Here is a 27,875-nt window from a genome sequence, read left to right on the forward strand (position 1 = left end):
CACTTCTACAACGAACGCGGGCAGGGCTCCGCCGAACCTCCAACCGCCTTACAAGAGGACACGCCAAATATTAGAATAGATATAGAAAGACCAGAAGGTTGTGATGAAAGAAATGATGCTAACTCCGATGGCGCAGAGCCCCGAGCTGCTGCAGCAGGCATCGAGCGGCGCCGGGAGCTTTATTGAGTGCAATGTGTCAGCCGTAGACGGTTCTCAGCACAATTCTAGCGACATTCACCGTAGCGACACCGAACCACGAACTTTTCAAATCTCAACAATTAATGGTTACATTTTTAGATCCATTGTAGACTCTGTGGAAGCTTTTTTGTAAGTTTTTAGATGACTCGAGCTCTGTAAACGGCGTTTACTTGTATAATACCTAATTTACAAATAATAGTTGTACTTGTTTTATTTCCGTTAAACACATGTGACTGCAAAAGAAGTGGTTGCAGCCGACTCTTACTACTACTTACTGACTTTCAAATTAGATGAGATTGTGGCGCAGTACGGGAAGGGGATAGAGACGAAGTTGTTTCAGTAAATTCGACATTTGTTCAGTGATAGCAGCACTTTATTGACAAACTTGAGTTATTGAAAGTTACAACTGGATTTTGTAGTTTAAAAATAACCAAACCGACATTCCTTCACATCAAAAAGCAGCAGAATCTCGTTCCGCTTCATTTAGATGTTGAAAAATTTCTAAGCGTTCAACTAATTGCTTTATTTTTTATTTTCAAGCATCACTTTTAAAAGAATATAAATGTGATTCCAATTTTGGCAACAATTTTTGTAACAATAACTTGGATTTTGGAATCCATTAAAATCCATGTAAATATGTATCGAGCCCGAGACGAATAAAACTCAACCTGTTAAGTTGTCAATCAATCACTCTGCAAGAGATCCAAGACCGCGTCAGCAGATAACCTAAAAACGAGCACCGACTCGCCAGAGTTCTCCGACGAGTATAAACAGAGTATTGTAAAATAATTCGAAAGAAAATTATATATTTTAACATTAAATATTCTTACAGCTATAATATATTATTCATATTTTTAATCTACTTCTGTTACCTTAACTTTGCCGCCAAAATTTTAATCATATAAAATAACTTAAATATAAAAAAAACATTGGTACAGCTTCAACAATATAGAAAGGATTTTAATTCGTTAGGGGGCAGTACGAAGGACAGTGCGGTTATGTTACCAGTGACAGCTTGAGCTGCCACAGATAGTAATAAAAATGTTTGTACCGCGATCCGACGACGCACTAACCCTTAACAAAATATAATAAAGTATAAATATAATACGTCACAGATACAAAAAAATACATTAAATACGTTGTAAACCTTTAAAATAATTACTAAAATACAATATGTTGGTTCATGGAACCAAACTAATTAAATAATCTCAAGTAACTTTTTTGCATAACCATTTCTTAACAAAAGGAAGTTATTATTAGCTGTGATGGACGGAAGAAGTATTTCACAAGAAAAACAGCCCACCTGAAGCTTCCCTCTATAGAATCTTACAGAACTACTAAAGAAAGAAACATTACATACAGTGATTTGTGAGCTAGTTTAATATATTTATAGTGGTGGAGTAGCGAGCATCACGCGTGTTGGCCTAGAGATTGAGGTGGTAGCGCGTGGCGCGAGATGGGTCAGAGCTGGTGAAGTTGCCTCAGAGCTCATAGCGGCGGTACGTGATGGCTCAGAGCTCGTGGTGGCGGCGCACGTAGCGCGCGAAGTAATCTGGCCGCCAGCACTTGCACGAGCCGGGCACCAGGAACCAGTCGTAGTACAACCGCACCTGCGAATCGCGTGGGTTTTTATATCAAGTACTGACAGTACTAACCTTGCTTTAGGGCGCAGGAAAGTTATCGTTGAAAGGGAAATAACGAAAAATCATTAATTCCTTAGTAATCTAGGGCTGGAGAAGAATGTCGCGGATATTGTGGACTCGGCGCATGACTTCCTGACAGTCATCAAGATCAACACCCCTTGGCAATCTTTCAATCTTATATTTAAAAAAAAACTTTAACTGAATTATAACGCTTGGAGAGATTACGTGATTCAGGTAGTATTAATGGTTCAGCATCCAGAGTTCACCCAGCTTTGCAATGGACTGATCAAAGGAAGGGCCTCTTGGAATCACCACTAAGTCCGTGCGTGCGAAGTACCTTAGTAAGAGAGATATTGTCAAAGATTACTCTGCCAAGAACTAACGAATAAGAAAAAAATATTTTCAGCCACGTGAACGTTAATCACGTTGTGATATGATTGTACATATTAAGCCTAATACTTTCTTTAACTTTGTATCCTCATATGAAAACACGGCTTGGACATCGTGTTGTTACCCATCTAGAAAATTTCTACCTAAAAGTAAATGTTGTCATGGATGACAAATCAACAAACGTTTCAGTTTAGGAACAGTTTAGGAGTAAGTCTCCACTGAAGGAAACCATCGGTAAGCTCTCCGCTGTTGCAGAGGAACCAGTACTCACCTGGTAGCAGCCGAGCGACGGGTTGCTGTCACAATGCAGCGACTTCTCGGAGCCGACGTCTGTCGCCTCGTCCTGTGTACAAACATTTTTCTTATATCTCCACTATCAAATACGCCCTTTGTTTTCCCCCACAATACTGTCTTTTATATTTCCTTCTGGCCATCAGAGAGAAGTCAATACATTGTGTTGTTTAATCTATTCCACGGGTAGTTATTCAGCATAATCTATGGTTTAGAAATATGTTAAATTAACAGTTGACGGTTGTCGTGTCAAAAGTCATTTTGACATATGAGCTTAACATTAATATATTGGTATTTATTAAATCTGCGCCATATAATATTTGTAGGAGCAGCGTAGGGCGTTCGTAATGTGGACCTTTTTAAAGTTATAGAAAGACGCGGGTCTAACGGTCCTATTGAAAGTCTACAAGAGAGGATTATGCCCAGCTGTGGACTTCCTATGATTGTTAAGATAATAATGACGAATATACGATCCGCGTGACTTAAACATTTAATGAAAACATTTTTTAATTATTCCTTAAACACCTAAATCTTATATTATTTCAAGTAATTGCTACTTTGCTTATGATACGAAAGATGTTATAGTGTGTACGTGTAGGGTGGATAGGTACGAGATGCAGATTGCAGTTAGAGCTGCAAGACTCACGTGATGTTGCGGTTGCTGATGCAATTCGGCCACCAGTAACGACACCCAGCGCGGCGAACTAAGGCAACCGCCTTCTAAGAAATGACAGCGCGACTGCATGCACCTGCAATAAAAACTTGCGTTACTCAGTGCTGAATTATTTATTTATTCAGTTCTTATTCATTGTATAACTGCTAATCTTGTCGGGTCCTATTAGATCTCTATCGGGGAGTCTATGTCCAGGATATGTCCTGCGGTTGAAATGAAGATGATGTCTGTACTAGCTTACCGCGTGACCTCGACGGTTTGCGTGAAGTAGCCCTCATAAGGAATCTGCACGACGTATCGCCACACGCCCTGGTAGTTGCGAGCGAACACAGGCGTCGCGTACTCCACGCGCGCAGGGCACGGCGTCGGCGGGCCCTGCTGGACGACGCAGTGTTTCATCAAACATTTTGTTCAATACTCAATCAAACATTTCTTGTTATATCGTAGCAATTACTCTTCCCAAATTAATTATGTACAGAAAACTATAAGAGTACAGAGAGATCCTTTATTCTAAATTAAATGGTAGGCTCTTGTGTTAAATAAACGGTATGGCTGTTCTATATGGAACATTGTTATGAAATGCCTCTATTTGTCAAAGTTACATAGATAATTGTACACATGCAAGAAGAAAAATTAAAGTCATGTATAAGTTCAAGTTATTAATATGTTCATGTACGTCATTTAGTCTGTAGCGAATAGCCACATACTCAAGCTAATATTATTTAATATTTATAGCGGCAACATTTAGTTGAGTCAGGAACGGGGTGTGACAACCGCAAAAAAAGAAATGACAGATGGTCATACAACAATGTTAAACATATAAAACTACACAACAAAAACCAGTAATAAATAAAAATTGTACACAGTAAAAAGTTTATATTATTTCTCCAAGAGTAACGCTCAGAAGGCGTTATTAATATTAAAACTAAGAACATGATAATGAAAAATAATTTCACCCATACAAAATATTAGAAAAATAATTCGCTTCGTCGAAAGACATTTAGCACAGTATATATAATATGGTATGCAGCACGGACCTCATAGCGCGTAGGTGAAGGCGAAGGGGCACCGGGGTCCTCACGACGCTCCGGACCTGCTGTCCCCTCACCATTGATAGCCCGATAGAGCATGCACAACCTAGAACGAAAATATTGAAATTTAACATATTTTATAATGTTATTTTATATAAATAATGTTATTTTTATTTCATATAATGATACCGTTAAATGTAATATTGGTTTACTAGTTCAGTTTAAAAATCGGTTAAAAAGAATCGTTTTTTAATAGTCACTTTGCTTATTTGACATATGACAACTGTGGCGTTTTGAATCGTGTTTGAAGTTTACAGATTTTAGGTTAGAATCTTACGAAGTGGTCGAAAATTCGCAATAAATGTTTCCACAGAGTCCGGTCGCAATAAAATGTCCTCAGCTTTAGTGCGGCAGGCGCTTGCGTTTGTTGAAGGCGAAGGTACGTTATCTGGACCGCGTGGTACTGCAGGCGTAATGCTTGCGGGTTTCGAGTGGAATCTATGGAATGATCGTACGTTTGATTGTTGCAGAGAGCGTTCAGGGAAGGCGCCGGTCGCGTGCTGAGTCACGTCAGGGAGCAACTGGTACAGGTGAGTGCACCATCCTCACCTAAATTTCTCTAAGTTTTGTGACACGGCTCAGGTTAGAACGTACAATAAAATATGTGTTATTTTTTTTGAAGCACTATGGTTTTATTTTAAATGGCTTAGTTACAAAATTTTATCCATAATATTGAAAAAAAACTGCAGATAAAAAATAACGAGTACTGTCTTGATTATATTAAATTTTTAGTATTCACGGGTTAACATATTTTTTTATTTTCACTATTAACAAAGGTATCTTTTACAGACTTCCACCACCCTTATCGGCGTAAAAACAAGAAGCCAGTGAAAATAACTAATAAGTCAGAGGAGGAAACAACCGAAGAAAATATTAAAAAGCTGCTGGCATTGTCGGCACCAGTAGCCAACAGTGCTGTTACAGAGAAAGTAAGTGTTACGCAAAGTGTACATATTAAGAAAACAAGTAACCTATTATTCCTTAACACATTCAGTTATATAATCTGATAAAAGCAATTGATTTGGCCGAAAAAGGCACCCATATTTATGTCTTGCTCTAGCCCTGAGTGTCTTAAATTTGAAGGCTGCCCTTGGCTTTAATTACCGCAAAGAGGTATATGCTTCATAACCGGCCAAGTTAAATCTGATGCTATCAGACAATGTTACTGTGATAAAAACCAAAGTAGTTTCAAGTATTTCACATTTTTAAGTGAAATATAGTTCACATTCAACTGTACAATTCTGTTGAAGATATTTAAATACAGTAGATTTTAAGAGACTTGCTTTTGATTTGTGCAATACACTAAAATTTTCCATAAGCTTCCAAATATCAGTGACCCTTTTGTGAGGAACAGTATACTACTGCACTGAATACATTTGTTTGTTTATATGAACTTCTCTTTTTATTTTAACAAAAGTATTATTTTCATTTATCAATACAAGTTTTAAACTTATTCGGAGTCAGTTTGGGACTCTGTTAGTCTAAGCTGGAACTCTGATGAGCAACGAAACCCCCACAGCCTAAATTAGAACTAACTCTATCATCATCCAATGTCCCTTGCATTGTTGAGTTGTTTTTTTTTTTTTTTCGAGAGGATGTCAGATATTTACACCATATTCTAGACAGCTTACTTATCTCTAGCTTAGCTTGCGCATTAGTCTGCAATAAACCATTAACAGTATTTATAACTACTCTGATAAGTTAAATTATTTGATAGATTTGATGAAAAATTTGTTGTGTGCAATAAATATATTATTATACGGTAATACATTACACTCCTGTGTAAAGTCTCTTTAATTGTTATGTAATATATAATAAAAAAAATTATTGGAGCTCGGAAATTATATGCTCAACTACAGTATTAAAATTATTGTGACCTTGACCACAAAATAAACCGTCTGAGTTTGTTGCGGGTTCTTCAATCAGGGAATGTTTAGAATCATCAAAGGCTTAAGATTTCGGGTGATATTATAAAATGGAGATCGCAATTTGATATTAGATATGATTAAATCTTTAAAATTGATTCAACCATCTCTGGCATTTTTCTCCTGGCAGTAACAATGTGAATAAATTGGTAATTTAATACAGTTAAAATGTTCAACAGGTCTTTTAGATATTTGGAACAAGAGAAAATGAATAAAACCTTTGGTTTTAAAATACATTTTCAGTAACATTTTACATGATGTGATATTTACGATCTCTAAGCATGCTTAACCACAATACCAAATAATATATAATAGATATATGTTGCCTGATAAGATAAGAACAAGGTTTCACTTGTATTATTACTCCACTCCTCTGTAACATTCAGTTTATTCTGTAGACCAATTGTGTTAGGTTGATAAATATATGTTGATAAGTTTGTTTAAGGCATGTTTATAAGAAAAAACTTTATTTATGTTCTTGTGTTTGCTTTAGCTAAGTGAGTAATGTAATAGTTTTATGGTGTAGTCAAACTGTAGTCATATAAAAACATAATTTCAACACAGATTAAAACAATGATCATACAATCTATTGATATATATTATTATGATTTTGTGAAATAATTATTAATGAACATCTGTACCTAAGCTGCCAAGAGTCCCGAGCTTAGTGTAAAGAGGTATAAGCTTCACACCATCAGTATTTTTGTCATCTCAATCCCCAGTGGCACAGAAATTTCAATGAACTTATTTGTGACAATACAAAAATCCTAATGTAGTTACTGTAAAATTGTATAATGTTTTACATGAGAGTTTTGTACCTGTCAACAAAGCATATGCAAAAAAAAATATGCCCAACTCTCTTTTTACACCTTAGAAAAGCTTGTAAATATATATAATGTAGTATTTTAGGAACATGTACAATAGTTTAACTAAATTGTGAATAATAATAAAATGTGCAAAAAAAGTAATAATGTAATCCATATAAAATAAGTATTTACAAAACAAAAACATTTATATCTTTATTTAAAAAAAAAATAGACATCTGTTAAAATTTGATCAAGAATAGTAATAAGTTTTTAAAGATTGATGCTAGAACAGTATTTTGAAACCTTTTTTGTGCATGCTTGACCTTATTCTTTTTAAAATTCTTACACTATATAAGATATAATTTTTTATATTATAGTAAAAGAGTTAAACTCATGTAGAGTCCACTTTCGAATTGTCCCACATTGGTAAACACTGCTAGAACAAACAAATTGTGTAAAAAAGTATATTTGTTATTATTGGTGAACAGCATGATTTGAAAATGATTTAAAATAAGAGTTGGGTGTACTTTCCTATTGAATTATCAACAGTACAACACAACAGTAAATTTTAATTGGATTTTACGTGCGCTCCATTAAATTAATGATTATTCATCTTTATAATAATTTGTTTGGTGGCCTCTCCTACTTCCCCTGTCTTTGGTACACAGGGATATTATTATAACAATAATAATCTCTTCACTGAATTATTTAATATTATTTACATCCTCGTTTTTCTTTTATCTTAATGTCAATTATTCTTTCTTCTTTCATTCCCTTCTAAACCTCCAGAGTTAGATCCATCTTTAAATAGATTTAAAATAGGTTAAACGATATCACAAGTCACAAAGAATTACTTGTCTGAAGTTGCAGTGAGCGGCACACATTGGTCCTATTGTAATATGTATGTTGTGAAATAGAGGGAATGGATTGCTCACAACTGGATAACAATTCAGTATTTGAACCAATGATATATATAACCAATAATACAGTTTAAAACCTTTAATTAATTTAGTAAAGGTTTTTCATATGGAACCGTTATAAGTTATTGAGTTTGTCTCATGTGTGGTCCTAATTTAATATTTTATATAAAAATAGATTCCATCTTGTCACTTAAACTTAACATTGATCATTTTCCAGATTGTGGAGAGGGCAGTGAAACGGAAACCGCTCATAGAGAAGATAGAAATCAAAACTGAAGAGCACAAGTCTATTCTGTTTCCTGAAGAATCGTACAAGAGTTTTGAGAAAGAATACTTTTGTAAATAAACGCTCAAACCGGTCTTTTGTATGGAAATGTATTTATGGATGTTTCTGATGCGCTGCTGGGCAAATTGATCCTCGTGTCTACTGTCACCGTGTTCATTGTCCTTGTGTTTTGGATCAACACATATCCGTTCATTGATAAGGGTAATTATGATTTTTATTATATAATATGGCTCCTCCAACTAACTTCGTATAGCAATTTATTGGCCTGTCACATTCCATTACAAAATATAAATTAATGCAACATATTCATTATTAATTTTTTTTTTTTAAATGTAATAAAAAAATTAACGATTTTGTGTTGGATAAATACTATACATATAAATAGATATATACTATAAATATAAATATGATAAATACTGACCGATGCAATTTTTAAACGAAAATATAAATTTGCACCATTACAACTGTCGAAAGTGCGAAGTTCATAATGAACTATCAAACCAGCAAAGTTTATTGCTAACTGTCAAGTGCGCAAACTTTTTCTATATTTATAGTAGTGATTATTATCAGGAAACTATAGAAATTATTAGATGAATTGTGTTAATAAAACAATATAGCTTTGTAGTTATAATAAGCAAAACTATATATAGATATTAATTTCTATATATAGTTTTGCTTTTAAAATTACTAAGTTGCTATAAAAATTACACATTCAACCCATTAAATAATTTCATCTATAACCATCCACCTTGTTTAAGCAATTCATTAATTTATGTTTTTTGTTTTTTACAGATTTGGTGATATATGACTATATACCGAACCCAAAGTGGGCTCTGCTATTTTGCGCCGTTTGGGGCTTCTTCTTCATCGGTGGGCTCATGTGTTTCACCCTGTACCACATATATCCACTGTGACCACATCCACCATGACCAAAAATTACTCTGACAAATGGATAGTCATAGGGATTTCAGGGGTCACATGTGGAGGTAAAACCACCCTGGCGTGTAATTTAAAGGACATGCTGACTCCCGTGTATTTGTTCCACCAAGACCAATACTTCTACCCGGATGACAGCCCGCACCACGTCAAGTGCGAGGGGCTCGAACACAACAATTACGACATCCTCTCCTCGCTGGACATGGAGCAGATGCATAAGGACATCATAAGCACAATGGAGGGAAAGGACCGGTCACACACCTCGAGCCTAGAGCGACGAGATGGCAAGCTTGAGGTTCCGGGGAAGAGTTTTTTGATTGTTGAGGGATTCACTGTTTTGAATTACGCGCCCATTAACAATCTTTGCAATTTAAGGTTCGTATAAATTTTTTTAATAACATTTCATGATGATGAGTGGATGGCACGCACTCTCTCCCTGTCTCTCCTCTCTATTCTCTCCCCTCTATTCTCTCCCCTCTCTCCTCTCTATTCTCTCCCTTTTACACTTTCTGAGAGGTGGGAAGGCATGGACAAAACGAACGTCTGTCATGTCCGAAGTGACAGTGACCAGAGTGGTGCAACCGACAGCTTTTGGGATCGGTTCTCCATTTGCGTCCTTGAACCGGCATATGCCGCATGGGTAGGCACTGGGTGAATCGACGTTACATCAAGGTCGCTGGTTTTCGCTGGATGCAGGCAGTTCAAAAAGTGTAATTATAGCGATCTTTGGGGTAGGCTTATGAATTGTGGTTTATCGGATGATGATGATGCAGGCGCGTATTTGAGGTTAACTGTTGGTGTGCAGGTACTACTTCGTGCTCGAGTTCGCGGAGTGTCTGCTGCGACGCACGCACCGGCTGTACGACCCGCCCGACGTGGCCGGCTACTTCGAGCAGTGCGTGTGGCCGGAGCACCTCAAGTACAAGGCTGCGGTGAGCGTTCAGACCGCTGACAGTCGATATAGATTCTAGTGATGTTCGATGCTGTCGTCGTTATCGGTTTTTTATTCAAAGTATATAGGGATTAATTTGTTTTTATGATTAATAATTTCCTTGATTTGATTTGACGTTGAAGGAGTCTAGACTACGCACCTATTTTGGTTTTGGTGAGAGGACTGTACTAGATTCTCTTGGAGGAGGACAATGTTATCTAAGATAACTGCCCACTAAAATTTCCTTAGTGATCGTCCTCAGTACTTTAGAAAGACACCAGAGTCTTCTACGCAACGCACCGGTGGTACCCATAAGGACTGCGCCGAAGCCGTGGAATAAGAAGGCACTTCGTATTGCTACCTTGCCCGGAGTCGGTTTTGGTTGCCTCAACTCAGATGCATAACTTATTTACCCAAAATTGGTAGACTGTCAAACTCTCACAGATCATCTTTAGGCAGATGTCCGTGCCTGGCCACAAATATTCATATCTCGGCTTCAGCTATCACTCGAAACAAAATGTGTTTTGAGTGATAGATACACGATGTATAAATATATATTTTGATTTTATGCTGCCAGAGAGACCAATTGTATCGTATATTCAAAGCTAACTTTAGTTTAGAATACAATATCAGGTTTATTGGTGTAAGACCAAGTCATTAGGTATACAGGGTGTTTTTATTTTGGTGTATATGTGAACAGATCGAACGCGACCCTCGTGTGTCGATGTTGGACGGCACGCAGCAAGATGCCGTGGAGATCGTGACGGCCGACCTCCAGCGGCTGGGTGCCCTCAGGATCTGAACCATGTAGATGACCACATAAATCAAACCACTTGCAAAGATATTTACGTGTTTATTGTATGTCTATGAAATACGCCCAGTTTCCAAAATGCTAATCATTATAAACTACTGATTAATTTTCTTAATCATTGTTTAACGTCAATTAAGAATTGATATTAATCACCGTTTAACAGACGATTGTTTGATCAACGAAATCTCAGGTTTTTAATCAGCTGTTCAGTAAATTTGACCTACCAATTGTGGAATATACATTTCATTTAACTTAAATCTTAATTTTAATTTAGATTGGCAATTATTATTATTACGCCCCAAGTTATTTATCGATATATTAAAAGATTAAATTGACAACCTAGCATAAGAAATTAGAGATTTTGTTGTATTTATTTGGATAAAGATTCAGAGACATTGATAAGCAATAGCAGAAGACACATAATATTTATGGGCGTAAAATGTCTTATCACAGGTTAAACTGGGATTAGTTATTTTTTCTTCAATAAACGCTTTTGGAACACAAACACTAAGAATATTTTTTTTAATATAATGGATTATTGTAGCCATTAGATTGAGTTTTTGGATACGGGTCTCAAAACTCGTCGAGTCTCGAAGAAAGAGGGTAGGAATGGGGGTGTTTACTTTTGTAGTTATTGGGAAATTTTACTTGTTTATTTAAGATTTATTATTTAATTATGCTATGGACCATTTTTATTACATAATAATCATTATCTTAAATCGAAGGTGTGGCTACTGCATCATCAACATCAGTTTGTAATTGTTGAAAGCTCAAATTCAATAAGCCGATAGAGTCCAAGCGAATGAAGAGCTGCCTTAATATGTAAAAGTGGGGAGGTAAAGAGAAATATTTTGTATACAGGGTGTTTAGTTATAGGTGTAAAGGCTTTAAAGTGGTAAATATTCTTTTTCAGCATATAGTTTTAAATTAAACTCTGAAACTCTGTTGAAATTATATTATTTCTTAAACAACAAATGAAATATATATTCACCACTATTAAATTTTCACATCTATAACCAATCAGCCTGTATATCTGTAAAATAGACGTAACATTTCGTAACGGCGCAAAGGAAACGTGTGATTGTAATGTAATTTATAATTACTGCTAAATAAACAATATAACTGTTGACTGGACCTTTTATTTGAAGCCTTTATTGTTGATAATTATATATTATATTCAAATTATATTGAAATGGAATATTTGATTTTAAATTAATAGTAATATCTAGTTTTGTTACCTTTTGGTTTTACTACTATTATATAATTTTAAGGAAAGGAGTTTATATTCAAAAATTCAAAATTTTATATGAATATCCTTTGTGATGGATAGTTTAAAATGATTATTATAATTATTTCCAAGGAATAATAACATAAAATGTGTAAATACTGTCTCCTGCCCAGGACCGGACTTAGATAAAAGGTCACGTGGTCCCGGATCCAGGTAGTCAAACTTTAAGAGCCAATTAAAATTTCGCTTAAAAAATCAAAAGCGTTTTATGTACAAATTTTGTTTTCACTCGTATTAACACCGTTATTGAAACTATATCATATTTTATATGAGGCTCCACTATAATTATGCGTAGCAAGGTGAATAATTACTTATATAATATACTTCATCTTTTTGAACGGACTCTTACTTCAACACAACCAGCGAAACGGATGCGTCTAGCCTAATCTCTTTCAGCAGCGATGTTGGGGGCACCCGCGGCAGCCTCAGTCGGGGCCGCTGCGTACTGCTATTTTACCGATATGTGAAGCCCCCGAGCTCAAAGATCGCTTCGATGAACGCTTCATGTAATGATTATAAAATATAATATACTTAAAGTATTTACTCGAGCATCACTAGAAAAATCCAGAACAAATTCACGTTAGGTTTCTTCGCTTAATTTCGTCCATAGCATAGAGGAATAGATAAAAAGAGCTAACAAAAGAAAGTTGAAGACGGTGGATAATGTATTTACAGTAAGATTTAAAATAGTAGGTTTTAATTTTACACAATTTAACGAATTTTCTGACGGTCATTGACAGATCAAGTCACGTGACAGATGCCATTATTGATGCGTTCAATTTAGTTTTAGTTCCAATCAAATTGTTTTTATTCTTTTGTTATGTAAATAAAAACTATTGAACGTGGAATATATAATAAATAGGTATGTGCGTGTACTCACACGCCGCCGCCGTCGCAGAACTTGCGGCTCTCGCGCGGCGCGTCGTCGGCGCGGTGCTCCGCGGTCAGCGGCGCCTCCTGCTCCTCCGTGTTCAGGTCCGCGACCGCAGCCCGCTTCATCCTGTCCTCCAGCCTGCGGGCCGGCACAAAAATGATAATTAATCACCACTGATCACGAGCAGTACCGCCGGTAGCCCATTGTCACCCCAGGATTACCATCTTAATAGACTCGATATCTGACCTTTTAAAACTGTAAGAAAATATTAAGGTGCACAGATTGCTAAGCAGCAAACCTGTCGTGGAGGGCAGTTATAGGCCTTATTCATCTGAATATATCTTCTTAATCTGAGTTAAAACAAAATATAAAATACAAGTGTATCTATGCAATAACCTACCACAAAGCTGTGTGCTAAGTGGACTGACGCGAGGTTATTGCATGTGGGCGGCACAAGACTGATATGAAGCCTATGCCTTACAGTAAGTGTCCTTACAGTACCTATTGCCATTGATCTCGCTGAGATGCGGCAGGTCGGCGGCGTGCTGCGCGGGCGCATGCGCCGCGTGTTCGGCGTTGGCGACGTGCGCCACGCGTGGCAGCGCGTCGTCGGCGCGCAGCACGGGCAGCGTGCGCGACAGAAATCGCAGCGTCTCGTTGCGTATCAGCTCGCTGCGGACATTACACCACATGTTATCTTTGTCTTTTAGATTCGTGTTCAATCTCAATCCGGTGAAACTTTAGTACGTAGCGGCCTGTACCGAAGCTTCTTTAAGCTTCGCTAACGTAATAAAAGTTTTTGGTTAAGCGCTCTCCGCGCCATGCCTCCTCAAGCCCACAAAATCAAGCCAGGTCAAAAACGTTTTGCGTCTACATGTGCGCTGCGATAAAAATAAAACGAACAAATCACATTATTAGCACAATTTTTAGGTAATAATATTAAGGCGTATCAATTACATTTAATTGCTGTTGTATTTACGTTTAACACGGTGTAATTGGTGGTATTTACGGCCATTATTGCAACGATTAAGTCAGAGCTAAAACACATATGTCAGGCGATTCTTAGAAGCGCCAGCTACCTCCTGTTGTATGTGTGTAATAAACTATATATTTGATACGGCGTAGAGAGCAGGCATGGATCTCACGTTGACTCCTTAGTTGTATCACTTGCTAGAAGAGTTATGTGAATGATGAGAAGAGTCATTGCATGTACCCTTGTCACAGTCCACGTTATCTACGGCGCATGCGCGCGAAGATTCAGGGGAAATTCCATTAAGTTCCCCTTTTAATCCGTCGTACGCAAACTAAGACGCAACTAAATGTTTTTATGTTGTATATTACCGCTACAGGAGAGCAGAAATGTTGAAAAATAGTGCTCTGTAACATTTTGAAATAATATTTCAGCTGTCGTGTTGTATAGGATGTGGATTCTCACGCGTTTGCCTGATATATAAGTTAATAAAATCTTGATATAGACGTTATATGATATAGACGCAACGAAGAATACGTTGTAACATCACACAAAGGACGCTTAGCCTACACCTCGTTTTAGGTATATAGTATATAGTCTACACTGCAGCAAAGCTCGACAGCTTCAAACTTTCTGCTTTTGGCCGTATTTAATTACTAAATCGTATTCTCATTATCTGATAGGTTCTGCTGAACATCCGAACAAACTGCGACCAACATTTATTATTTTTGGGAATATTTCATTATGTTGAAAGCTCGTAGGTCGCTCAATTTTTACTCAAACATTTAACTAATAAATTGTTCTGTTTCATAGTAGCTATTGCTATAGTTAGTTAAATTTTAGAATACATGTTCCAAATTTGATACCGATGCCGTCGTGCAGTGTAGGTGGGTGGGGAGGAGGCCACGTGTACTCACAAGGGGTAGGGCTGTCCCCCGGGCAGCTGCCCGAGCGGGTTGCGCGGCACCAGCCCCCGGTTGAGGTCTCCGCACAGGTTGTGAGCGCTCACGTGCGGCCGCACTGCGCCGCGACCGGCGCACTCCACCGCCGCCTGCCGGTACGGGGGCGCGCGCACCCTGACAAACACACACACTGTGAACACACCTTACCGCACCTATTAACGCTACACTGCTTCTTTTTAGAGTGACTAAGTAAGTTTCAGAATAGAGCTTCCCAAACTTTTTACTTACAATTCACTTTCAAAATTTAGGTCGTTCCAGTGGAGTATGTGTAACCACATTTATACATTATTTTCCAAACTCGACCAAAAATATTATGATTAGATCTACTCAAATTTTCGTTGCGGTTGATTTCCAACGAAAAAAAAATCAAAAATTGATTAGTTAATATAACAGCATTGCGAAATAAGGCGACGATTTACTTATTTCTTTACATTGTACTGAATTTGTAATATTCGAATTGTTTCAAGTAACAGTCGGACAGAATCATAAAGTAAAGCCTAAATTTTAGTTCACCGCTATATAAATCAAATAAATTTTCGTGGACCCCGAACAAATTTTATACCCCCATGCTTTAGTTACACCAGCGTTGAGTCTCACGGATCCTTGGTCTATGGTTTCAGATGCCATTGCCGATGAGCATTGCCTGAGAGGTCTGCATTGATTTATTTTCATCTAAAGGAGAAGTCTGGTAGCGTGTGGGCAAGTGTAGCGGGCGCACCTGGGCGGCGTGGCGTTAGGCGACTCCACGAAGGCGTAGTAGCCGTCGGGAGGCTCCTCGCTCTGCTCCGTGGTGGCCGCGCCCGCAGCCGCCGCCTGCAGCTGGGGGCTCGCGCGCCCACACAGCGCCGCCATCTATCACAAAGAGAAATACACTGTAACATCACTCGACTGATCCGGTAAAAAATAAGAAGTGGATAAAGATCACGAATGAATGTTATAAAACAGATTCAAACACAACTTTCTTTAAATCAAGAAAAGGACCAATATTTAGCCACTTCCGCACATGCAGTGGTAGTCGTGCAATAAAGTGCACCGCCCGCCAGCCCGCTGATAAATGCGTATGTGGTAAACAATGCGAATCACACAACCGCCACCGCCAAATTACTCAACACGTGTTTCACCCCTCCACGGGGCATCCTCAGGACTTACGTTACACTGATTAGTGTCAAACACAGAGCCGCATCATCAACCGCAAGTACGGTTTTTTCTGTTACCCTTTTCTTTGGAATCTCTTCGCTAGTCTTTTGACAATGAAAGTTCCTGATAAAGCTCAGACGGTTAACAATGTCTTCAAAACCTTTCCCTCGCCATCTCAACGCTGGGACACACGCCGCATGTCAGGCCGTCGGCCCGCGTGGCTCCCGAGCATTTAGTCTCTCTCGCTTCGCAACACTTACACCCACACTACAGTGATATTACTATACACCTACACGGGTATAGTCCTTCTTCGTGCGAACATCTTCAATGTAACTGAGACACGAGCACCCGGAGTAATTTTTTTTAGCTCGCGGACCTCCTGTTTCCACGGGCTCAAAATAAAGTTACATAAAGCCAAAAGGCTATCAGCAAAACTTCAACGGAAATAATGTTTAAGACGCGAAATAAGTTATGCGCTCTTTGGGTGTGTAAAGTCATAAGCCAAGAATTATCGATTTTGTCTTCTTTTTGATGTTTTTATATTTATTTATTTAAATGATGTAAATTGTAAATTGAATAATTACTGATATACGCTAATTTTAACGTGTTTTTAACATGTGTACCTAAATAAATAAATATTTACAATATTATAACATCCGGGAGCAGTGGTAGCCGAGCGGCAGAGGACTAAGACTTGCGATTGTAAGTCGCAGGTACGATTCCCCTGATCCAGTCTTAATTAATTAACACTTTGTGCATTAATTATATAGGATTGCCACTACTCGCAAACAAGTTTCAAGAGAATGGGTACCAGCTTCCCCTGAGTTCTATAATACTATACTGCGCTTGCCAACCCGCCTGCCAAGCGTAGCGATCATGACATATCCCCGCCCTCCATAGATATCTTTCAGAAAGGCCTAAGCCATGTAGACAACGTCTTTGGACTGAAACGACAACGGTGTACCATTTGCATGCTGACCTACTTGTGGCCATAATAACAAGCAACGAGCGTGTCGCAGGGCGTTTGTTTGGAGCACACGAATCACAGCGACGGAGATAAGAAAGCTCTCGAGAAGTGAAAACGCAAGAACTGGAGCGCGCGGGGAACAATGGAGAGCAGAGCGATGCCCGCGTCGTTTGAATGCGGGCCCGCGGCAGCCTGCACACAACCACATCGATGATTGCAAACAAGCGATTGTTGCGGCTTCTACAAATTCGCACGTTGTCTCATAATATAATTTGTATTAAGGTTCATTTCTCTTGTCGTTTACAGTTATTATTTATATATCGTTATAATCTCCTTGTGTAGCGAAGAACTCAATATCCTATGGGTATTCTCTGCCAGTCAATCCAAGGTGGATGCAGATATAATTAGTAGCCAAATGTATACTTTCATAAGCACTGCATATGCTGAGTGTAGTGAGAGGTCGCTATTTAGGTATGGAACACTATTCCAGGCCAATTCTACAAATCAACATACGACGTTTAAAACAAATAAGTAATGTAACAGCACAATGTGCAAATTATATCAGACTGTCTCTTGTAGTATTAGATCTTCAGAAATTAAACATTTTTGTCTCACAATTATCGTATATTTCCCAGTCAGAGGTAGCTGTAGAAATTAATATTAAACAGTACGACTTAGTAGACTAAGACAGTAGACTGTAAATAGTAACAGACGCAGGAATATTCTTAACTTATTTAAATGTCATACGACCTGTGTTGAGAGTTAAAATATTTAACAAAATCCAGCTTTGCACCAAATATACAGAACGAAATTTGAAAATAATTTAATTTAAGAACAATTTACTGATATTAAAAATAAGTTAATAATAACTGACACGATTGTGATTTTTTTATTTACGATTTACTAATACAAACAGCAATAGCATAGCGGTATAGGATTGCGACTTGCCATCGTAGGTCGCATATTTAGTTCCTCGGATACAATCTTATATGATTTGCAATTTGTGAATTCATTATTTAGGATTGCCAATGCTCACAAATAAGTTTCCAGAGGATGGGCAGGAATGAGCTCTGCGTACCAAAATATCACACTTCGATCACCAACCTGCCAAGTACGGCGATTATGGTATATCGTCCCATAGACATGTTCGGAGGAGGCCTATTCCTCGCAGTGGGCTGAAACGACGATTAATAGGATTACCCCTTATCTACTTATTTATGATTAACGTGAGAGCCATTGATTTGTCACGTCGGGACAAAAGCGGTGCAACGTATGATAACTCGTATGTTCCACCGCTTTTGTCTCGTGCCTCGTAAAGCATGCAAATGACAAGAGAAATCATTCCGCTCGGGAACGAGCAATCATTTTTAAAATGCAATTGTACGACTTTCTACGATATCACTTTCAATTTCTATGAATATTGGCAGAAGCCGGAAGCGACGAAGCTTTTACTAACTTTTACTTACCCTAATTCAACCTATGTGTTCAGTTAACATCACTGATGTGTGTGGTACAACGAGGTGATGTTCTTAAATATAGTGATCATCATCATTTCAAGGCGTCCACCGCTTGACATAGGCCTCCCTCTCATATTCCCCAAAAGATCGTTTGCAAGCAGCCAGCAACCGGTGTCTTCCGAAGACTTTAACAAAGATCGTCTGTGACCACATGAGTGTCCTTACACTGCGCTTGCCGGACCATGGTCTGCATTCTAGAAGAATAAAACCACAGTGGCCATCAGGTCTGAGCGCTGTGGCGTGCCCGCTATCTCTTCAACTTCTCTATTCTCTGGTCTAAGTCAGAAATATACTTGAACATGTTGAGTGTCCCCTAAGGCGTCTCAAGAATTTTTTCTTGCAAACAACATAACTGTCAAAAGTTACTCTTTTTTAAACGGTTTTATTTAGTTCGACCCGTACAGAATTTATTTGGATCAAAATTAGAAATTGAAATTTAAGCACCTTCCCGTTGTCAGATTGATCTGAAATTTGGTACACACATTTAATTTAGATGACATTACAATATAATAAAATCGATAACATTATAAATCTAAGATGGCCGCTGATACAAAATGGCGGATTACGTATTTTTCCTTAACCACCTCAATATGGGTATCAAATGAAAGGGCTACATTAGTAAAACACGATGATTACGTCAAAATTTAAAATTCAAGATGGACGCCGTTCCAATATGGCGGACTAGGTACATATTTTTCCACAACCACCACAATATGGGTATCAAAAAACCGTTTAACTTAAAAGTTTTTTAAATGTATTTATTTATTAATAACTTTTTGATTTTAGTATAAGATAATAGACAATGTATAACTTATAATTTCAAACATTTAAATGTGTTAACAAACTGAATTCCACACATTTCGATCAGCTAAAAACCCTTGAAAGCTTTAATTAGATTTAACTATTAATGTTTTTGATTTAACAGTTAAAACAATAAAAAGAGAGGTCTAAGGTATATTGTGCAACTTTACTATGTATTCGTACCCGAGTAGCATAAAGGATTTGTAATTTTATTCGAACGAAATTAAATTCTAGTTTCTGTGAAATCAGAGTCTTCTAGCTATCTTTTCATCGCTTAATGTACTCAATATAACAAATATAACAAAAAGTTGAAATGAATTTATTCAACATTAAAACTTTTACAAACCCAAAAGGGTCGTCAACTTATTATTTATTTCTTTAATCCGTTTTATTTTTGACTACTCTGCTTGGCTGGGTGGTACAGTTGTGGAGAAGAAGCAGAAAAACTCTACAACATATCTAGTGCTATAATACTTCTGTGCTGGTTTTCACATCAGGAAGTGCTTGGTGAATTAGCGAAAGAAATTTCAGCAACGTTGTCATGATAAAGCGCAGAGAGAGCGGCTCGTCCGGTCGCTAGAGCTCTCACAATAACACAATGGCTACACATTCAAATTTATGTTAATTGAATGGAATTTTTAAAATTAAATTGTTAATGTAAATATTCACACAGCGTAACGGTGTAGCATAGCAGTAAACCCCGTTGTAACGCGGCCTGGTATGTGGGCTGAGCGCTTACTGGAACACGGCGCCCGGGCGCGCCGCCGCAGCGACCACGGCGACAGGTGACAGGACTCAAAACGCACAAGTTCATGGTCACTTGGTATTACTGGTCTCAGCTGGCAGAGCCTCGGAAGAAATTTTTAGGTCGAAATAAAAATTAATAATAATATTTCAAATATCATTGGCGAATATATAGCTCAACGAATCCGCTGGCTTGGTCACTTGGAGCGAATGGGATCGGATCGGAGCGTGAAGGTAGCGTACCTGGAAAAACCGAGGGGTCGAAGACCAGTGGGTAGACCCAGGTATCGCTGGATCGATCGCTTTGAGGCAGACTTGCGCGAATTGATATCAACCAATGGCAGACGATGGCGCAAGATAGAGGAAAGTGGAAGTCTCTCGCTTCGGAGGCCAAGATCCACTTTGGGTCACTGAGCTAGCGGAGTAGTAGTAGTAGTAATAATATTTAATTTTGACCCTCTCAGTAATTCATTCAGATAGTTGTTAGTTAACAAACATAAATGTTTAGGTTACACGAATCTAAAAATGAAATGAAATGGTTCACAATGTTACATTATTCGAATATTAAAAACGCATTATGGAAGCCAAAATAGTTATTGATGAATGTCGACAGATTTACTGCAGCAGTTCAATAACTTGCACGGCCTAAACTAGAGCTTCACCGAGAGCACACGGCTAAGTAGAACTTTTTTTTTTTTTCGTTTGGGGGAAATCTTCTGGTATTCAAGATGCCCTGCCTCTGGGGGGAGGACAGGGGTATGTGGGATTCCTACCCACTAAACCCCCCCCCCCGGTGGTCGCCCTCTGCGCTAAACGGGGGACCGCGGTCTCTCCCGGTCAGGGATCGCCACGCGGTCTTCCCTTGCGCCTTGCTATTTTTCGATAGCCCGTCCCGGGGTATGCGTGGATACACGCTACCCCCGAACGGCTAAGTAGAGCTGTTGCAAGTGGACGTGAGGTCGCCGCTGGAATCACGTTCAGCATTCCGTTTGAATCGTTTGGTTGGATTGAAACGCGACCTACTCGCGTGTAACAGTACCGCGCGTGCAGCCCCGCGCGTGCAGCCCCGCGCGTGCAGCCCCGCGCGTGCAGCCCCGCGTGCAGCCCCGCGCCGCCGGGTCAAGGTCACGCCGCTGCGGTCATCGACACGCCACCGTGCGCGGCTCTACTACTAACACAATTACGATTAATAATTGAAGGTCAATAGCACGTATTTGTACCTCCTTAAAAGCAAAATCACTGGTATGCACAACTAGCGGACGATCACTGGCAGCTTACAAATTCAAATCGACATTCGAATTTTAATCTGAACGCACAGGAATGTTTTAAAATAAAAAGCATTGCGGCCGTACTGGCCAACAACACGGAATGTTCTCACGTGAACGCTACAACTGCTAATTTAAAAAAAATCTAATCTAATTATTTCCAAAAAATTATTGACTTAGGTTTATGTCTTGTATAATGTTTCTGAAATTGAAACAATTGTGCTGCAAAAGAGAGTCGTTCCTGTAATATAGTATATTACGAGAATTAGAGATTTAGAAGAAAGCCTCTTGAAGAAAATGAAAATATTATGGCGGAATATAATCTGGTCTATGTGCGTCAGAATGGTAAGCTTCATAAAATTAGTAACTGTTTTATTGGCAAACGTGTACAATATTACAATATACTTCCGTGTAATGTCTGAAACAATCTTGCAATAAATTTAGAAAACAATTAAATATTTTTTTTAATATATAACGTGATAATAAAGTTAACGGCTAAGTTAAACTGATTCCATTGAAGCAACAAAGTGCGCCTTTTAGCAATTGGCTTTATTCAACACAAGTATTAAAAAGGGCTAAAATATTGTTTTTATAAGAAAAATTAACTTACATTTTTATAATAATTTTTTAAAAATGATTAATTAACAGACTTTCACAAGTAACACAAGTAGCATGTAATAGAAGTTAAGGTGAAAAATTTTGATCTATCTTATAAAAATATATATTAGATGCAATTTTGAACTGTGATCTCAGCAGGAAAGCATTGTTACATATTTCGCCCGAAACTGCTCACGTCATATTAACGAGGCAACGGCATTCGACCAAGTCAACACACAGCCTTCTCGGGCGCCCTTGATTCGGAATGCTACGCAGATATTACCAACGTGTTACACCTGATGCTGAGATTCTATCGCGAGGGCCTTTAATCGTAATCACTCCATAGAGGATCTGCCGAAATATTATGCAGCAGCCCGAGCTGACACTCCCCCAAGGCCCTTCAAGCTTCACTACCTTGAAAGAGTTTGTAGGCTTGTCGACCTTTATGCCCTGCTGGCTTAAACCCAAAAACCACCTGGATAAACTCGGTCCCAAACAAAAGACAAACTCGTTTAACAGGGTCAGCCTTATTGGTAGCATTTCACCGGGTCAACATTTTTAAAAATAGTCCGCCTCCGCGCCTACGCGCCGACCTTATAACTTTTGGGTACGACCCGGCCGCGGGTCTGTTATAATTTAACGGGTTTTTTTTGAAAAAACAAAACAAACAACTTTTGTCGCCGCTTTCACCGGCTCTTTAAATAGTATTGTTCACTTTCTGCGCGATCTCTCACATTTCTGAAGCTTGTTTATAACAAGTTCACCTTTTCATGATTCATATATAAATATAAAATATATCTCTCCATAAAGGGTGCTTTTATAACAACGTATATATGTACTACTTAACCATATACTGAACGAGGGCAGGACAGTGGGCGGAAACGGGAACTTATTTATTTTAAACAATAACATGATTATGCGTTGTAAACAATAAAAAATATGCACAATAAGGTGTATACAACGTTCACAACATTACAATGTAAATGTAAAATAAATATTTAATGATAAACAATTGTACAATAGTAAAATAAAGGCCCATAAGATTTAATACTCTTTATTGGAATATATATACATAGTTGCAGAATAGTAAAGATAATATGGGCGGTCGTACCACACGAGGTGATTTCTTTCGGACAACCTTAGTATGGAAACAGTCGAAGTATAAATAACGGGTAGTAAACGTGTACATATAGACAAAACATACATATGTATATAATGATAGGTGCTATAATAAATAAAACGTCAAACTGACTTGGATTGAACTTGCCTCAGAAATAATAAAGAAACAGAGGAAGCAAAAATGAATTAAAGAATAAATAATCGACGGCCTAGTAAATATTTCTTAACCGCTTTTTTTTTAAAATGGTATTGGCTTTGCACGTCTTATATTCAGAAATAACGCATCCTACAAATGAACGGCCTATGTGGTAACAGATTTAGCTACGAACCATTATTAATTTGCATTTTTAATTTCAGATTCTCTGATGATCTCAAAGTCCTCTCTAGTGTACCGCGAAGAAGTTAAAATCTTGATTTGATGTAAGAGGGAGTGAGCGGGTGTGATTTTGTACAAAACTAAAATGAGTAAAAATGAGATGTTGAATAGTGTCACTTATCAAATTATAAACATTTATTTTTATTACTACAATTCAAACTTAAACTTAAATCTATTTAACTCGAGCAAAATTCAGCGCTTCTGATTTGAACCTGATCAACAAAGAAGTCTAGACCAGGCGACTAAATGTTAGGATCATAATACATTACGCATTTTAGAGGAGAATTAGAATTAATAGATATACCAAACTACGCACTGTGGGTAACACCACTATTTACTCGTATTATTAATATTAACCTTTTGACCGCATTCGACGCATCTTATCATCACGCATTAATTTGACCAAAGTCGCACATGACGTTCTGATGCGTCGTTTAAATTGTGACAATATTTAACATGTTCGTTCTTGTTTATTTCAAAGTAATTTGTGTCAGATGCAACGGGATAAATAATTTTATTGTCGAAATTCTTTAAACTCTGTAAATATTCATCTGGTTAGTGGTCAAATTATTCGAATAAAGTGCATCCAAATTTGTATTGTTAACCACAAATATAAAATTAGCTATATTTTGTCAATCAACTGATGTGTTCGCACTGAAAAAGGCTAAACGCGTTTTACTGTTTCTGTGACGACTTTTCGCTATAATTTATTTGAGTTACTTTAAAAGTATTATGTCTTATGTATTGTTGCAGCAATTACCACGATTTTTGTATTGTAGAAAAAAAACTATTCGTACTATCTATGTATTTTATACTGTGACACGCAATGTAGATACAAGAGGCAAAAACAAATTATGTGTACTTAAGAATCGACTTCAGAGTTGTGAATATTTATAAGCAAAATGTCAATTTAATATGTAAGTTTTAATAATTAAATAAAAATCGGTAAAAAAAACTTTTAAGTTAAACGGTTTTGTTTGAAAAACCGTTTTTTGGATATTGTGGTGGTTGTGGAAAAATATGTACATAGTCCGCCATACTGGAACGGCGTCCATCTTGATTTTGAAATTTTGACACAATCATCGTGTTTTACTAGTGTAGCCCTTTCATTTGATACCCATATTGAGGGGGTTAAGGAAAAATATACAATCTGCTATTTTGTATCGGCGGCCATCCTAGATTTATAATGTTATTGATTTTATTATACTGTATTGTCATCTAAATTAAATGTGTGTACCAAATTTCAGATCAATCTGACAACGGGAAGGTGCTTAAATTTCAATTTCTTATTTTGACCCAAATAAATAAATAAATTCCGTACGGGTCGAACTAAATAAAACCGTTTAAAAAATATTGTCCCGTTGGGTTTCACCTGCTCTTAGATCTGTGATGTTTCAGATGGAAGACTTGACGTCAACATGAGATGTGACCATAGGATTTTTGAACTTGAATTTGAAACCACGTCTGATGAAATAAATGCAATATTGTTTACAAAGTTATGTATACTGGTTAGTTTTATCTGGCGAGGCGTTGCGTTAGCTCATGTTGCTTGATTTAATTACTGTGGAGCAGGTGCTGTAGGTGTGTAGTCAGGAGAAGCAGCGCGCAAGTGGAGCGCTCGCTAACGGAACCCTCCTCCGCCCCGCCCGCCCCACGCTGCCTCGCGCCGACTAGAGCGCTTGTTATGCCGTTAGAGCGTGCGTCACGCACATTCCACCGCACCCGATCCAGGCCACTCCGTACGACTTCAGAAAGGAAAGTTTGACGACGGAGATGTTTACGCACGAACCGTGATATAATGTTGTTGCTGAGACGCTTGCTGATACAAATGTAATCGCACAACTGATAACCGAAAGCCCAGACCGACGTTATACAGCAAGCTAAGAGTTAGCAATCGTCTTTTTGACAGGCGATGAACTTCGAGTAACGCCTAAAGTGTTACAGGACAAAAGTAAAACATTTGTCATTAGGTGTCCTGCACCTTAGGTCTGCAATCAAAGTTTAGTTCAATAGCAGTTTAGGTATGCAGCGATGTCCTTAAATCCAAGGAACAGTAGTAAAATAAATTAAAAATAATAAAATAAAACATGGACAAGGGTTAATAATCGTTGCCACAATAAGCCACTCATACGCCGCGCGAATGTAGAAACCCACCCTAATATTACTCCCATACGTGTAGAAATAGCAATGTAACTTTGTAAATATAAGCATTTCGTAATGGAATTCTATGTAGAAGAGTATATTCTAAATTGGATGCCATCGACTAAGTAAAAAATTTAACAACAAAGTGGATAGACCACTTTGTAACATTCCTAGGAAGACAACCACAACACCCGTTCTTAGGGGGCGGCAGGCGGCTGCCCGCTCCCTGACTGCGATCAGCGTGGGCAACCGTGGCGCCTGTGATCCACGCTGCCATCTTATGCCGCATACACAACATCAACACTGTACAGCTCTACTCGGGTAGAGCGGTTTACTACGTGCGAACGTCATCGTACAACTGAAATGCGTCTGTCCAACTTCTGTTATATTTTTAAATTCACGGAGCGAAGGATCCGGAAGTTCCGATGAATCTGTAAAAGCCCCCGGAGTAACAGCATCAACTTCAACCGAAGGAAGCAAGCAGTCGGAAGACACTAGATGCAGGCCTCCAAACGGTCGGTGCAAGTCAATTTATTTACAAGGTGTGTTTTTTCGCGTTCACTGAACGCAGACGGTTGGGAGAGGTATTGCAGCAGTTTGATAATTGCAGCAATGGACGTCCCGCGGCGAATACGATACGACAGAATCAATGTTTGCAATACTTGCGGACATTTGCACCAAGCGTGAGTTAAATAGGCTGCAATATTTTCACAGAGTATTTTGTATAGGAATATCACTGCACTAAAAATAGCAAATGGCACTTATACTAAACTTTTTTTCATTCGTGGTAAATTTGCAGCACTCTCTCACAAGTCTTAGCTTGAGCCACTACGTATAATATTACTGAATCGATTCATAATCTAGTCAGATTCTCTCTGTCATATAATGCCCGCGCTTTGTGATACGGTGCAAAAGAAAATGAAAAGGAATTCTGATCCGATCTTAATATGTCGTCGGGATCGACGCGGCGCCCACTAAGTGAAAGATTTGCGGGCAGCGCAAGATTGGTCAACGTAGCGATCTCTGGAATATACCTATGCCATACAGTTGGCATTTATTGGCTGGAAAAAGAACACGGGCGCGCAAATATTGCGCTTCACGCACCGGATGAGTTAAAATGCTTTTTATTAAATTCGTATGCATCGACTAGGATTTCTATTATAGTTACTGTAAGACTCAACCATCAGGTTATCAACAAATACAAAAACTTACATGTTAATGGAGCCTGAACATCCGGAAGCACCATCTTAACGGATGTTTTAAACATTACAGTTACTGTAATCATTAAGTATATCATATTGCCTCCTACTTTAAAAGAAATTATATTGAGATTGTTAATTAATTTCGTGGCTAAGTACTATGTATATAAATCTTAAAATATGTAGTGCTTATATTGTGTATATAACAATATATAAATAAATTGATAAATAACTTTGTACTTACCAATAACAGAAGCAAGTGTCGATTCATTTCAAGTGATTAAATTTCTTTTCGGACACACACTAAATACGTTTAGAAATCAATTAACACAACACTTTGTCATATGCGGTTTAAGCTTTTGAATCGCGCAAAACGGACGCGGGTGCAACTTTCCAATTGGCGCGCTTTTCTCGGTCACCGCGGCGCGTATTTTGTTTTTTTTTTTCTCTCGGGAGGCACAGACAGTCGCGTGCTGCCGCGACGCTCGACTCCAACTGCCTCTAGCCGGCCAGCAAACGTACGAGAGAACGGGACATTGTCTTCGGAGAAAGGATGTCATATAGAGCTGAATGATAAAATATAATTATATTATTAACTTGCAGAAGAAAAGCTAGATAATTATTAAGATTATCTTTTTGCTCCAGTTTATATTAACTGGCCCCCGGATTGAATCTCGCCTTGTAGAATAGGAACTGGGTGACTAAGTTCCTAGTCCACGATAAAACCAACAAGCACAACAACCTTTGAAACTACTAAATAGTTTGTAAAGAAGAAAAAAAAACATTGTCTATGTTTATACAGCGATGCTAAAGACGTGAAAGAAGAAGTGTCTGTATGGGAATACAACTCTCGTTAGCTCAACGTCCAAGCAGGTTCGACCGACTGCGGGAAAGAAGAAGGAACAGTCTTCTGGTTAGCGATTAAAACACAGAACAGAACCATCGCAAAAGGCTGAGAAGGGCTTGCAAACAAAAGCATTTTCGTCGTAAAAATATATATATTAGCTTTGTTGAGA

At 38.1% G+C, this 27,875-nt stretch overlaps 2 protein-coding genes across 2 annotated transcripts; one reads left to right on the forward strand and one right to left on the reverse strand.

Annotated features, from left to right (window-relative positions):
* Positions 1-1,709: 1,709 nt before the first annotated feature.
* spz6 (Spaetzle domain-containing protein 6) lies at positions 1,710-27,339 on the reverse strand. Its single transcript, XM_068768062.1, has 10 exons — positions 27,104-27,339; positions 15,714-15,847; positions 14,951-15,109; positions 13,610-13,735; positions 13,070-13,201; positions 4,233-4,332; positions 3,437-3,570; positions 3,169-3,271; positions 2,503-2,574; positions 1,710-1,808 (listed from the first exon to the last, which is right to left on the reverse strand). The coding sequence occupies exons 1-10, from the start codon at positions 27,128-27,130 to the stop codon at positions 1,710-1,712; spliced, it is 1,086 nt and encodes a 361-aa protein (XP_068624163.1). The 5' UTR covers positions 27,131-27,339.
* On the forward strand, positions 8,287-11,063 carry LOC137924647 (nicotinamide riboside kinase 1). The gene is made up of 4 exons (XM_068768067.1): positions 8,287-8,424; positions 9,016-9,534; positions 9,965-10,091; positions 10,791-11,063. Exons 2-4 carry the CDS (start codon positions 9,149-9,151, stop codon positions 10,890-10,892), a joined length of 615 nt encoding a protein of 204 aa, XP_068624168.1. The 5' UTR covers positions 8,287-8,424; positions 9,016-9,148; the 3' UTR covers positions 10,893-11,063.
* Positions 27,340-27,875: the final 536 nt, after the last annotated feature.

This window comes from Battus philenor, unplaced genomic scaffold, assembly GCF_028537555.1.
Source record: "Battus philenor isolate CCGP_79_NKW_IND1 unplaced genomic scaffold, ilBatPhil1.0.hap1 SCAF_24, whole genome shotgun sequence".
NCBI classification, from domain to species: domain Eukaryota; kingdom Metazoa; phylum Arthropoda; class Insecta; order Lepidoptera; family Papilionidae; genus Battus; species Battus philenor.